General features: G+C 53.5%; 1 protein-coding gene across 1 annotated transcript in view; it reads right to left on the bottom strand.

Annotated features, from left to right (window-relative positions):
• Positions 1-12,509, bottom strand: part of LOC133264052 (sodium/potassium-transporting ATPase subunit alpha-3-like) — a 58,572-nt gene extending 46,063 nt beyond the window's left edge. Inside the window, 6 exon segments of the mRNA XM_061443954.1 lie at positions 355-547; positions 3,326-3,460; positions 5,325-5,434; positions 7,372-7,570; positions 9,159-9,427; positions 12,436-12,509. Of these exon segments, the coding sequence (XP_061299938.1) occupies positions 355-547; positions 3,326-3,460; positions 5,325-5,434; positions 7,372-7,570; positions 9,159-9,427; positions 12,436-12,475 (946 nt within the window). The 5' untranslated portion in view covers positions 12,476-12,509.
• Positions 12,510-14,491: the final 1,982 nt, after the last annotated feature.

Raw genomic sequence — 14,491 nt, 5'->3', positions numbered from 1 at the left:
CTCTCCGCCCCCTTACCCAGGACCCTCTCTCCGAGCCCCCCAAGCTCCAGGTATGCGTTCTGGAAGGCTTCCTTCATCTCCTCATCCAAGGGTTGCTCCTTGCGTCCCCATCCCTATATCCCCCTATATCCCCCTATATCCCCCTATATCCCTATATCCCTATATCCCCCTCTCCGCCCCCTTACCCAGGACCCTCTCCCCGAGCCCCCCAAGCTCCAGGTATGCGTTCTGGAAGGCTTCCTTCATCTCCTCATCCAAGGGTTGCTCCTTGCGTCCCCATCCCTATATCCCCCTATATCCCCCTATATCCCCCTATATCCCTATATCCCTATATCCCCCTCTCCGCCCCCTTACCCAGGACCCTCTCCCCGAGCCCCCCAAGCTCCAGGTATGCGTTCTGGAAGGCTTCCTTCATCTCCTCATCCAAGGGTTGCTCCTTGCCCTGGAGCAGGATCGTGGAACACCGATCCAGGATGCGTTCCGGTGCCCCCTTCATCACCAACAGGTACCGGTTGTCGTTGGGATCCTCGGTCTCGTGGATGGAGAGCTGTGGGGTGACATAGAGGGGATCTATGGGGCCAAGGGGTGAGCCTGCCCCACATACTGAGTTATAGGGGGCAAGGGAGAGGGATAGAGAGGGGGGTTAGGGGGTGGGAATGGGGGGGGGGGTGGAGGGGAGATGGGGATGGGGGGAATGGGGATGGGGATGGGGGGATATGGGGATGGGGGGGAATGGGGATGGGGGGATATGGGGATAGGGGGGAATGGGAATGGGGATGGGGGGATATGGGGATGGGGGGAATGGGGATGGGGGGATATGGGGATAGGGGGGAATGGGAATGGGGATGGGGGGATATGGGGATGGGGGGAATGGGGATGGGGGGATATGGGGATAGGGGGGAATGGGAATGGGGATGGGGGGATATGGGGATGGGGGGAATGGGAATGGGGATGGGGGGATATGGGGGAATGGGAATGGGGGGATATGGGGATAGGGGGAATGGGAATGGGGATGGGGGATATGGGGATGGGGGGAATGGGAATGGGGATGGGGGGATATGGGGATAGGGGGAATGGGAATGGGGATGGGGGATATGGGGATAGGGGGAATGGGAATGGGGGGATATGGGGATGGGGGGAATGGGAATGGGGATGGGGGATATGGGGATGGGGGGGAAAAGAGAATGGGGATGGGGGATATGGGGATAGGGGGGAATGGGAATGCGGATGGGGGGATATGGGGATGGGGGGGAATGGGAATGGGGATGGGGGATATGGGGATAGGGGAGGATAGGAATGGGAATGGGGGATATGGGGATGGGGGGAAGAATGGGAATGGGGTTGGGGGGATATGGGGGAATGGGAATGGGGGGATATGGGGATAGGGGGGAATGGGAATGGGGATGGGGGATATGGGGATAGGGGGAATGGGAATGGGGATGGGGGGATATGGGGATAGGGGGGAATGGGAATGGGGATGGGGGATATGGGGATAGGGGGAATGGGAATGGGGGGATATGGGGATGGGGGGGGCATGGGAGTGGGGATGGGAGGATATGGGGATAGGGGGAAAAGAGAATGGGGGGATATGGGGATAGGGGGGAATGGGAATGGGGATGGGGGGATATGGGGATGGGGGGGAATGGGAATGGGGGGATATGGGGATAGGGGGGAATGGGAATGGGAATGGGGGGATAGGGGGGAATGGGAATGGAAATGGGGGGATATGGGGATGGGGGGGATGGGAATGGGGGGATATGGGGATGGGGGGGATGGGAATGGGGGGATATGGGGATGGGGGTGGGAATGGGAATGGGGATGGGGGGGTATGGGGATAGGGAGGAAAAGAGAATGGGGGGATATGGGGATAGGGGAGGAATGGGGATGGGGAGTCTCCCATGGGATGTGGGGTGTCTCCCATTGTATTTAGGTTGTCTCCCATTGGATGTGGGGTGCCTCCCACAGGATGTGAGGTGCCTCCCATTGGATGTGGGGTGCCTCCCATTGCATTTACGGTGTCTCCCATTGGATGTGGGGTGCCTCCCATTGTATTTAGGTTGTCTCCCATTGGATGTGGGGTGCCTCCCACAGGATGTGGGATGTCTCCCATTGTATTTAGGGTGTCTCCCATTGGATGTGGGGTGCCTCCCATTGTATTTAGGGTGTCTCCCATTGGATATAGGGTGTTTCCCATTGGATGTGGGGTGCCTCCCATTGGATTTGGGGTGCCTCCCATTGGATGTGGGGTGCCTCCCATTGGATGTGGGTTGTCTCCCACTGGATGTGGGGTGCCTCCCATTGTATTTAGGTTGTCTCCCATTGGATATAGGGTGTTTCCCATTGGATGTGGGGTGCCTCCCACAGGATGTGGGGTGTCCCCCATTGTATTTCGAGTGCCTCCCATTGGATGTGGGGTGCCTCCCATTGTATTTAGGGTGTCTCCCATTGGATATAGGGTGTTTCCCATTGGATGTGGGATGTCTCCCATTGGATGTGGGATGTATCCCATTGTATTTAGGGTGTCTCCCATTGGATATAGGGTGTTTCCCATTGGATGTGGGATGTCTCCCATTGGATGGGATGTCTCCCATTGTATTTAGGGTGTCTCCCATTGGATATAGGGTGTTTCCCATTGGATGTGGGATGTCTCCCATTGGATGGGATGTATCCCATTGTATTTAGGGTGTCTCCCATTGGATATAGGGTGTTTCCCATTGGATGTGGGATGTCTCCCATCGGATGTGGGATGTCTCCCATTGGATGTGGGATGTCTCCCATTGTATTTAGGGTGTCTCCCATTGGATATAGGGTGTTTCCCATTGGATGTGGGATGTCTCCCATTGGATGTGGGATGTCTCCCATTGGATGGGATGTCTCCCATTGTATTTAGGGTGTCTCCCATTGGATATAGGGTGTTTCCCATTGGATGTGGGATGTCTCCCATTGGATGTGGGATGTCTCCCATTGGATGGGATGTCTCCCATTGTATTTAGGGTGTCTCCCATTGGATATAGGGTGTTTCCCATTGGATGTGGGATGTCTCCCATTGGATGGGATGTATCCCATTGTATTTAGGGTGTCTCCCATTGGATATAGGGTGTTTCCCATTGGATGTGGGATGTCTCCCATTGGATGTGGGATGTCTCCCATTGTATTTAGGGTGTCTCCCATTGGATATAGGGTGTTTCCCATTGGATGTGGGATGTCTCCCATTGGATGTGGGATGTCTCCCATTGTATTTAGGGTGTCTCCCATTGGATATAGGGTGTTTCCCATTGGATGTGGGGCTCCTCCCGCAGGCTGTGGGGCGCCTCCCATTGGGTACCTGGTACTTGTTGGTGGAGTTGAAGGGGATCTCGGCCACTTTCTTGTTGCGCTCCCGCATGAGCTTGACGGAGCCGGACGAGAGCTCGATGCACTTGAGCAGCGCCGACTCCGAGGCGTCCCCGGCCACGTCCCGCTGGGAACGGGGATGGATGCAACGGGATGAGGGGGGACCCCATGGCCCCATTGATCACCATTGGCCCCATTGAGCCCCATTGATCACCATTGGCCCCACTGATCACCATTGGCCCCATTGACCACCATTGATCACCATTGGCCCCACTGATCACCATTGGCCCCATTGACCACCATTGACCACCATTGGCCCCATTGAGCCCCATTGGCCCCCATTGGCCCCATTGAGCCCCATTGATCACCATTGGCCCCATTGACCACCATTGGCCCCATTGACCACCATTGACCACCATTGGCCCCATTGAGCCCCACTGGCCCCATTGAGCCCCATTGATCACCATTGGCCCCATTGAGCCCCATTGATCACCATTGGCCCCATTGACCACCATTGGCCCCATTGAGCCCCATTGATCACCATTGGCCCCATTGAGCCCCATTGAGCCCCATTGAGCCCCATTGAGCCCCATTGATCACCATTGGCCCCATTGAGCCCCATTGAGCCCCATTGATCCCATTGAGCCCCATTGGCCCCATTGACCACCATTGGCCCCACTGATCACCATTGGCCCATTGACCACCATTGGCTCCATTGAGCCCCATTGATCACCATTGGCCCCATTGACCACCATTGGCCCCATTGACCACCATTGACCACCATTGGCCCCATTGAGCCCCATTGGCCCCCATTGGCCCCATTGACCACCATTGACCACCATTGGCCCCATTGAGCCCCATTGGCCCCATTGAGCCCCATTGACCCCATTGACCACCACTGGCCCCATTGACCACCACTGGCCCCATTGACCCCATTGACCACCATTGGCCCCATTGAGCCCCACTGGCCCCATTGAGCCCCATTGATCACCATTGGCCCCATTGAGCCCCATTGATCACCATTGGCCCCATTGAGCCCCATTGGCCCCATTGAGCCCCATTGAGCCCCATTGATCACCATTGGCCCCATTGAGCCCCATTGAGCCCCATTGATCCCATTGAGCCCCATTGGCCCCATTGACCACCATTGGCCCCACTGATCACCATTGGCCCATTGACCACCATTGGCTCCATTGAGCCCCATTGATCACCATTGGCCCCATTGACCACCATTGGCCCCATTGACCACCATTGACCACCACTGGCCCCATTGAGCCCCATTGGCCCCCATTGGCCCCATTGACCACCATTGACCACCATTGGCCCCATTGAGCCCCATTGGCCCCATTGAGCCCCATTGACCCCATTGACCACCACTGGCCCCATTGACCACCACTGGCCCCATTGACCCCATTGACCACCATTGGCCCCATTGAGCCCTATTGCTTCCATTGACCCCCATTGGCCCCATTAACCCCCATTGACCACCATTGACCCCATTGACCCCATTGACCACCATTGGCCCCACTGATCACCATTGGCCCCATTGACCCCCATTGTCCCTCTTGTCCCCATTGACCCCATTGCTTCCATTGTCCCATTGACCCCATTGTCCCCCATTGACCCCATTGTACCCATTGACGCCACTGTCAGCCATTGACCACCATTGACCCCGTTGTACCCATTGTCCCCATTGACCCCATTGCACCCCTTGACCCCATTGACCCCATTGTCACCCATTGACACCATTGTCCCCATTGACCCCATTGCTCTCATTGACCCCATTGCTTCCATTGTCCCCCATTGACCCCATTGTCCCCATTGCCCCCGTTGCTTCCATTGCCCCCCTTTGCCCCGTTGTCCCCTTTGCTTCCATTACCCCCATTGTCCCCATTGACCCCATTGTCCCCATTGACCTCATTACCCCCATCAACCCCATGGTCCCCATTGACCCCATTGTCTCCATTACCCCCATTGCCCCCCATTGTTACCTTGAGGATGGGGACGTTCTCCTGCCCCCCCTTGAAGACGGCGCGGTTGCAGAGCCCCGCGATGTGGGACAGAGCCACCCATGTGGCTGAGCTCTTGTCAAAGGCGGTGCCTGGGGGGGAGACATAGGGGGGTCAGACCCATAGAGACCCATAGAGACCCATAGAGACCCATAGAGACTCAATAGAGACCCATACAGACCCCATAGAGACACATAGAAACCACATAGAGACCCTATAGAGACTCCATAATCAGTAGAGACCTCATAGACATCAACAGAGACCCATAGAGACCCTATAGACACCCAATAGAGATCCTATACAGACCCCATAGACACCAATAGAGACCCCATAGACACCCTATAGAGACCCTATATAGAGACTCCTTACATACTAATAGACCCCCCATAGACATCAATAGAGACATCATAGGGACCCTATAGGGACCCATAGACATCAAGAGACCTCAAAGATGTCACTAGAGACTCCATAGACATACACTAGAGACCCACAGACATCAATAGAGCCCCCCTAGACATCAGAGACCCCATAGACATCAATAGAGACCCCATAGAGACCCTATAGACACCTCATAGGCATCAATAGAGACCCCATAGACATCAACAGAGACCCTATAGAGACCCTATAGAGACCTCATAGACATCAATAGAGATGCCGTAGAGACCCCAATAGATGCCCATAGAGATGCCATAGACCCCAATAGACCCCAAACAGGCCACAGAGAGACCCCATAGACACCCTATAGACTGCAATAGACCTCCCATAGACCTCAGGGAGACCCCAGAGAGACCTCATAGGCCCCCCATAGACATCAATAGAGACCTCATAGACATCAGTAGAGACGCCATAGAGACCCCATAGATGTCAACAGAGACACCATAGAGACCCCATAGACATCAACAGAGATGCCATAGAGACCCCATAGATGTCAACAGAGACACCATAGAGACCCCATAGATGCCAACAGAGACACCATAGAGACCCCATAGACATCAACAGAGACGCCATAGAGACCCCATAGATGTCAACAGAGACACCATAGAGACCCCATAGATGTCAATAGAGATGCCATAGAGACCCCATAGATGTCAACAGAGACACCATAGAGACCCCATAGATGTCAATAGAGATGCCATAGAGACCCCATAGACGTCAATAGAGATGCCATAGAGACCCCATAGACGTCAACAGAGACACCATAGAGACCCCATAGATGTCAACAGAGACACCATAGAGACCCCATAGATGTCAATAGAGATGCCATAGAGACCCCATAGACGTCAACAGAGACACCATAGAGACCCCATAGATGTCAATAGAGATGCCATAGAGACCCCATAGATGTCAACAGAGACACCATAGAGACCCCATAGATGTCAATAGAGATGCCATAGAGACCCCATAGACGTCAACAGAGACGCCATAGAGACCCCATAGACATCAACAGAGATGCCATAGAGACCCCATAGACGTCAACAGAGACGCCATAGAGACCCCATAGACGTCAACAGAGACGCCATAGAGACCCCATAGACGTCAACAGAGACGCCATAGAGACCCCATAGATGTCAACAGAGACGCCATAGACGTCAATAGAGACACCATAGAGACCCCATAGATGTCAACAGACACCCCATAGACATCAATAGAGATGCCATAGAGACCCCATAGATGTCAACAGAGATGCCATAGAGACCCCATAGACGTCAATAGAGACGCCATAGAGACCCCATAGATGTCAAAAGACACCCCATAGACATCAATAGAGATGCCATAGAGACCCCATAGATGTCAACAGAGACCTCATGGACATCAATAGAGACACCATAGAGACCCCATAGACGTCAATAGACCCCCGTAGACACCCCAACGAACCCTCCATAGACCCCCCATAGACCCCAGAAAGACCCCATAGACCCCAATAAACACCTCATAGACCCCATAGAGCCCCCCCAGAGATGCCCAACAGATACCAAAGACCCCCCAATAGACCCCAATCACCATCTAATAGCCGGCCCCCATCACGCACCGGACTGGTCCTCGGTGGTGTCGGCCTCATGGATCTGGTTGTCGAACCACATATGGGCCACGGTCATACGGTTTTGGGTGAGGGTCCCGGTCTTGTCGGAGCAGATGGTGGACGTGGAGCCCAAGGTCTCCACCGCCTCCAGGTTCTTCACCAAGCAGTTCTTGCGTGCCATGCGCTTGGCCGTCAGCGTCAAGCACACCTATGGGGGGGGGGTCACACAGCACCCATGGGACCCTCCGGTATGGGTGATGCATGGGGGGATTCGAACCCAGAACCCTATGGTCAACAAAGGTCTCCCATCCAAGTGCTGACCAGGGCCAAGCCTGCTTAGCTTCCAAAGTCAGGCTGCAGCCCTATGCTGGGCATGGGGTCCCTATGGGGTGTATGGAGCACCTATGGCACCCCGATACTGGACCCAGACTCCCCATATATGGATCCTGAACCCCACATACTGCCCCAGCACCCCATATATAGCCCCTATACACCCATACATTACCTGTTACACCCCATACGTCACCTCCATTGCCCCATATATTGCACCTGTCACCCCATATATCGCCCCTGCACCCCCTATACCCCCCCTTACAACCCATATGTTGCCCTCCTTGCCCCATATATCACACCTGTCACCCCATATATCGCCCCCTGCACGCCCTATATTGCCCCCATGCATCTATATGTTGCACCCTAGCACCCATGTATTGACCCCATACATTGCCCTCTATGATCCACATATCACCCCATATATAGCCCCTTACAACCCATATATTGACACCATACATCTATATATTACCCTCTGCTACCTGTACGTCACCCCACGCACCACTCCATACATCACCCCATGCATCACCCCATACATCACCCCATACATCACCCCATACATCACCCCATACATCACCCCCACACCCCATACCTCACCCCATCCATCATGCCTACACCCCATCCATCAGCCCATCCATCACCCCTACACCCCATACATCACCCCATACATCACCCCTACACCCTATACATCACCCCATCCGTCACACCTACACCCCATACATTACCCCTACACCCCATACATCACTCCATACATCACCCCATAAATTACCCCTACACCCCATACATCATCCCATATATCACCTCATACATCACCCCTACATCCTGTACATCACCCAATCCATCACCCCATCCATCACCCCTACACCCCATACATCACCTCATACATCACCCTATACATCACGCCTACACCCTATATGTCACCCCATACATTACCCCTACACCCCATACATCACCCCACACATCACTCCATACTTTATCCCTACACCCCATACATCACCCCTACACCCCAGGCATCACCACACACATCACCCCATACATCACCCCATGCATCACCCCACGCATCACCCCTACACCCCATATGTCACCCCATCCATCACACCTACACCCCATCCATTATCCCTACACCCCATACATCACCCTATACATCACCCCATAGATCACCTCATAAATTACCCCGACACCCCATACATCATCCCATCCATTATCCCATCCATCACCCCTACACCCCATCCATCACCCCATCCATCACACCTACACCCTATACGTCACCCCATACATTACCGCTACACCCCATACATCACGCCATACATCACCCCACACATCACTCCATACATTATCCCTACACCCCATACATCACCCCACACATCACCCCTACACACCATACATCACCCCTACACCCTATACATCACCCCTTCCAGCACCCCATCCATCACCCCATACATCACCCCGTACCCGCCCCAACTTACGGTGACGGTGGCCAGCAGCCCCTCGGGCACGTTGGCCACGATGATGCCGATGAGGAAGATGACGGCCTCGAGCCAGGTGTACCCCAGGATGAGGGAGAGGATGAAGAAGGAGATGCCCAGGAACACGGCCACGCCGGTGATGAGCTGGATGAAGTGCTCGATCTCCACCGCGATCGGCGTCTTGCCCACCTCCAGCCCCGATGCCAGCGTGGCGATGCGGCCCATCACCGTGCGGTCCCCGGTGGCGATCACCACCCCGCGAGCAGTGCCTGGAACAAAGGCACCAAAAATGGGGTTAAAACAACCAAACATGGGGTTTAGGAGCCAAAAAATGGGTCTTGGACATGGAGAAATGGGACTAGGACATCAAGAAATGGGTCGAGGAGCTCAAAAATGGGTGTAGGACATCAAGAAATGGGTCTAGGAACCCATCACCGTGCGGTCCCCGGTGGCGATCACCACCCCGCGAGCAGTGCCTGGAACAAAGGCACCAAAAATGGGGTTAAAACAACCAAAAATGGGGTTTAGGAGCCAAAAAATGGGTCTTGGACATGGAGAAATGGGACTAGGACATCAAGAAATGGGTCTTGGACATGGAGAAATGGGTCTAGGAGCTCAAAAATGGGTGTAGGACATCAAGAAATGGGTCTAGGAACCCATCACCGTGCGGTCCCCGGTGGCGATCACCACCCCGCGAGCAGTGGCTGGAACAAGGGCACCAAAAATGGGTTAAAACAACCAAAAATGGGGTTTAGGAGACAAAAAATGGGTCTCGGACATGGAGAAATGGGTCTAGGAGCTCAAAAATGGGTGTAGAACATTGAAAAATGGGTCTAAGACATGGAGAAATGGTCCTAGGATCTCAAGAAATGGGTTTAGGAGGTCAATAATAGCACTAGGGCATCAAGAAATGGGTCTAGGACATCAAAAATGGGTGTAGAACATCAAGAAATGGGTCTAGGAGCTCAAAAATGGGTGTAGGACATGAAGAAATGGGTCTAGGAGCTCAAAAATGGGTCTACGAGCTCAAAAATGGGTGTAGGACATCAAGAAATGGGTCTAGGAACCCATCACCGTGCGGTCCCCGGTGGCGATCACCACCCCGCGAGCAGTGGCTGGAACAAGGGCACCAAAAATGGGGTTAAAACAACCAAAAATGGGGTTTAGGAGCCAAAAATGGGTCTTGGACATGGAGAAATGGGTGTAGGACATCAAGAAATGGGTCGAGGAGCTCAAAAATGGGTGTAGGACATCAAGAAATGGGTCTAGGAACCCATCACCATGCGGTCCCCGGTGGCGATCACCACCCCGCGAGCAGTGGCTGGAACAAGGGCACCAAAAATGGGTTAAAACAACCAAAAATGGGGTTTAGGAGACAAAAAATGGGTCTCGGACATGGAGAAATGGGTCTAGGAGCTCAAAAATGGGTGTAGAACATCGAAAAATGGGTCTAAGGCATGGAGAAATAGCTCTAGGATCTCAAGAAATGGGTTTAGGAGGTCAATAATAGCACTAGGGCATCAAGAAATGGGTCTAGGAGCTCAAAAATGGGTGTAGGACATGAAGAAATGGGTCTAGGAGCTCAAAAATGGGTCTAGGAGCTCAAAAATGGGTGTAGGACACAAAGAAATGGGTCTAGGAATCCATCACCATGCGGTCCCCGGTGGCGATCACCACCCCGCGAGCACTGCCTGGAACAAGGGCACCAAAAATGGGGTTAAAACAACCAAAAATGGGGTTTAGGAGCCAAAAAATGGGTCTTGGACATGGAGAAATGGGACTAGGACATCAAGAAATGGGTGTAGGACATCAAGAAATGGGTCGAGGAGCTCAAAAATGGGTGTAGGACATCAAGAAATGGGTCTAGGAACCCATCACCGTGCGGCCCCGGTGGCGATCACCACCCCGCGAGCAGTGGCTGGAACAAGGGCACCAAAAATGGGTTAAAACAACCAAAAATGGGGTTTAGGAGACAAAAAATGGGTCTCGGACATGGAGAAATGGGTCTAGGAGCTCAAAAATGGGTGTAGAACATTGAAAAATGGGTCTAAGACATGGAGAAATGGCTCTAGGATCTCAAGAAATTTGTCTAGGAGGTCAATAATAGCACTAGGGCATCAAGAAATGGGTCTAGGAGCTCAAAAATGGGTCTAGGAGCTCAAAAATGGGTGTAGGACACAAAGAAATGGGTCTAGGAATCCATCACCATGCGGTCCCCGGTGGCGATCACCACCCCGCGAGCAGTGGCTGGAACAAGGGCACCAAAAATGGGGTTAAAACAAGCAAAAATGGGGTTTAGGAGCCAAAAAATGGGTCTTGGACATGGAGAAATGGGACTAGGACATCAAGAAATGGGTGTAGGACATCAAGAAATGGGTCTAGGAGCTCAAAAATGGGTGTAGGACATCAAGAAATGGGTCTAGGAACCCATCACCGTGCGGTCCCCGGTGGCGATCACCACCCCGCGAGCAGTGGCTGGAACAAAGGCACCAAAAATGGGTTAAAACAACCAAAAATGGGGTTTAGGAGACAAAAAATGGGTCTCGGACATGGAGAAATGGGTCTAGGAGCTCAAAAATGGGTGTAGAACATTGAAAAATGGGTCTAAGACATGGAGAAATGGTCCTAGGATCTCAAGAAATGGGTTTAGGAGGTCAATAATAGCACTAGGGCATCAAGAAATGGGTCTAGGACATCAAAAATGGGTGTAGAACATCAAGAAATGGGTCTAGGAGCTCAAAAATGGGTGTAGGACATGAAGAAATGGGTCTAGGAGCTCAAAAATGGGTCGAGGAGCTCAAAAATAGGTCTAGGACCTCAAAAATGGGTCAAGGAACACAGAAATGGGGTCTTGGAACCTGAAAATGGGTCTAGGACATCAAGAAATGGGTCTAGGAACCCAGAAATGGGTCTGGGAAGCCAAAAAGGAGTCTAGGAACTCCAAAACGGGCTCCAGGAGCACAAAACCAGCCCCAAAACTGCACTAGGAGTCCCACTACAGCCAGGACCCCCAAACCCCATTGGGGATCCCATAAGGACCTCAATGCACCCCTATGGACCCCATAGAGACCCCAATGGCCCCCTATGGGCCCCATACACACCCTCAAAGCAGTAGGTGGAGAAGAAGGTGACGTTGCGCATCTTCAACGGACCACCAAACCTGACCCTAACCCATATTGGGCATCCCATAGAGACCCCAGTAGAGCTCTATGGAACCCCAAACCCCATTGGGGACCCCATAGAGACCCCAATGGCCCCCTATGGACCCCATACCCACCCTCAACGCAGTTGATGAAGAAGAAGGTGACGTTGCGCATCTCCAACGGGACCCCCAAACCTGCCCCTAACCCATCTTGGGCACCCCATAGAGACCCCAATAGAGCTCTATGGACCCCCAAAGCCCATTGGGGACCCCATAAGGACCCCAATGGCCCCCTATGGACCCCATACCCACCCTCAACGCAGTTGGTGGAGAAGAAGGTGATGTTGCGCATCTCCAACGGGACCCCCAAACCTGCCCCTAACCCATCTTGGGCACCCCATAGAGACCCCAGTAGAGCTCTATGGACCCCCAAACCCCATTGGGGACCCCATAGAGACCCCAATAGCCCCCTATGGACCCCATACCCACCCTCAACGCAGTTGGTGGAGAAGAAGGTGATGTTGCGCATCTCCAACGGGACCCACAAACCTGCCCCTAACCCATCTTGGGCACCCCATAGAGACCCCAATAGAGCTCTATGGAACCTCAAACCCCATTGGGGACCCCATAAGGACCCCAATGGGCCCCTATGGACCCCATACCCACCCTCAACGCAGTTGGTGGAGAAGAAGGTGATGTTGCGCATCTCCAACGGGACCCACAAACCTGCCCCTAACCCATCTTGGGCACCCCATAGAGACCCCGATAGAGCTCTATGGACCCCCAAAGCCCATTGGGGACCCCATAAGGACCCCAATGGCCCCCTATGGACCCCATACCCACCCTCAACGCAGTTGGTGGAGAAGAAGGTGATGTTGCGCGTCTCCAAGGGGTTGTCGTGGGTGCAGTCGGGGGAGCGGGTCTGGGGCTCTGATTCACCAGTCAGTGAGGAGTTGTCAACCTGGGGGGGGCAAAGGAGTTATGGAGGGGCCTAAAGGGGTTATGGGGGTCCTAAAGGGGTCCTAAAGGAGTTATGGGGGTCCTAAATGGGTCCTAAAGGGGTTATGGGGGTCCTAAAGGGGTCCTAAAGGAGTTATGGGGGTCCTAAAGGGGTCCAAAATGGGTTAGGGCGGTCTTAAAGGGGTCCTAAAGGGGTTTAGGGAGGTATCAAAGGGATTCTGAAGGGGTTTGGGGGGTCCTAAAGGGGTTATGGGGGTCTTAAAGGGGTCCTAAAGGGGTTCTAAAGGGGTTCTAAAGGGGTTATGCAGGTCCTAAAGGGGTCCTAAAGGCATTTGGCAGGGGTCCTAAAGGGGGTTTGTGGCTCCTAAAGGGGTTATGGGGGTCCTAAGGTGATCCTAAAATGGTCTGATGGGGATTAGAGGGGTCCTGAAGGGGTTATGGGGGTCCTAAAGGGGTTATGGGGGTCTTAAAGGGGGTCCTAAAGGGGTTTGATGGGGACAAAAGGGGTTCTAAAGGGGTTACGGGGGTCCTAAAGGGGTCCTAAAGGGGTTATGGGGGTCCTAAAGGGGTCCTAAAGGGGTTATGGGGGTCCTAAAGTGGTCCTAAAGGGGTCTGATGGGTACAAAAGGGGTTCTAAAGGGGTTACGGGGGTCCTAAAGGTGTCCTAAAGGGGTTATGTGGGTCCTAAAGGGGTCCTAAAGGGGTTATGGGGGTCCTAAAGGGGTCCTAAAGGGGTCTGATGGGGACAAAAGGGGTTCTAAAGGGGTTACGGGGGTCTCAAAGGGGTCCTAAAGGGGTTATGGGGGTCCTAAAGGGGTTTAGGGAGGTATCAAAGGGATTCTGAAGGGGTTTGGGGGGGTCCTAAAGGGGTTATGGGGGTCTTAAAAGGGTCCTAAAGGGGTTCTATAGGGGTTCTAAAGGGGTTATGCAGGTCCTAAAGGGGTCCTAAAGGCATTTGGCAGGGGTCCTAAAGGGGGGTTTGTGGCTCCTAAAGGGGTTATGGGGGTCCTAAGGTGATCCTAAAATGGTCTGATGGGGATTAGAGGGGTCCTGAAGGGGTTATGGGGGTCCTAAAGGGGTTATGGGGGTCTTAAAGGGGTCCTAAAGGGGTTTGATGGGGACAAAAGGGGTTCTAAAGGGGTTACGGGGGTCCTAAAGGGGTCCTAAAGGGGTTATGGGGGTCCTAAAGGGGTCCTAAAGGGGTTATGGGGGTCCTAAAGTGGTCCTAAAG

This window comes from Pezoporus flaviventris, unplaced genomic scaffold, assembly GCF_033815535.1.
Source record: "Pezoporus flaviventris isolate CSIRO_AGI_PZ_B2104156 unplaced genomic scaffold, CSIRO_AGI_Pfla_v1 ptg000580l, whole genome shotgun sequence".
Taxonomy (NCBI): Eukaryota; Metazoa; Chordata; class Aves; order Psittaciformes; family Psittacidae; genus Pezoporus; species Pezoporus flaviventris.
This window is presented reverse-complemented; position numbering and strand designations above follow the sequence as displayed.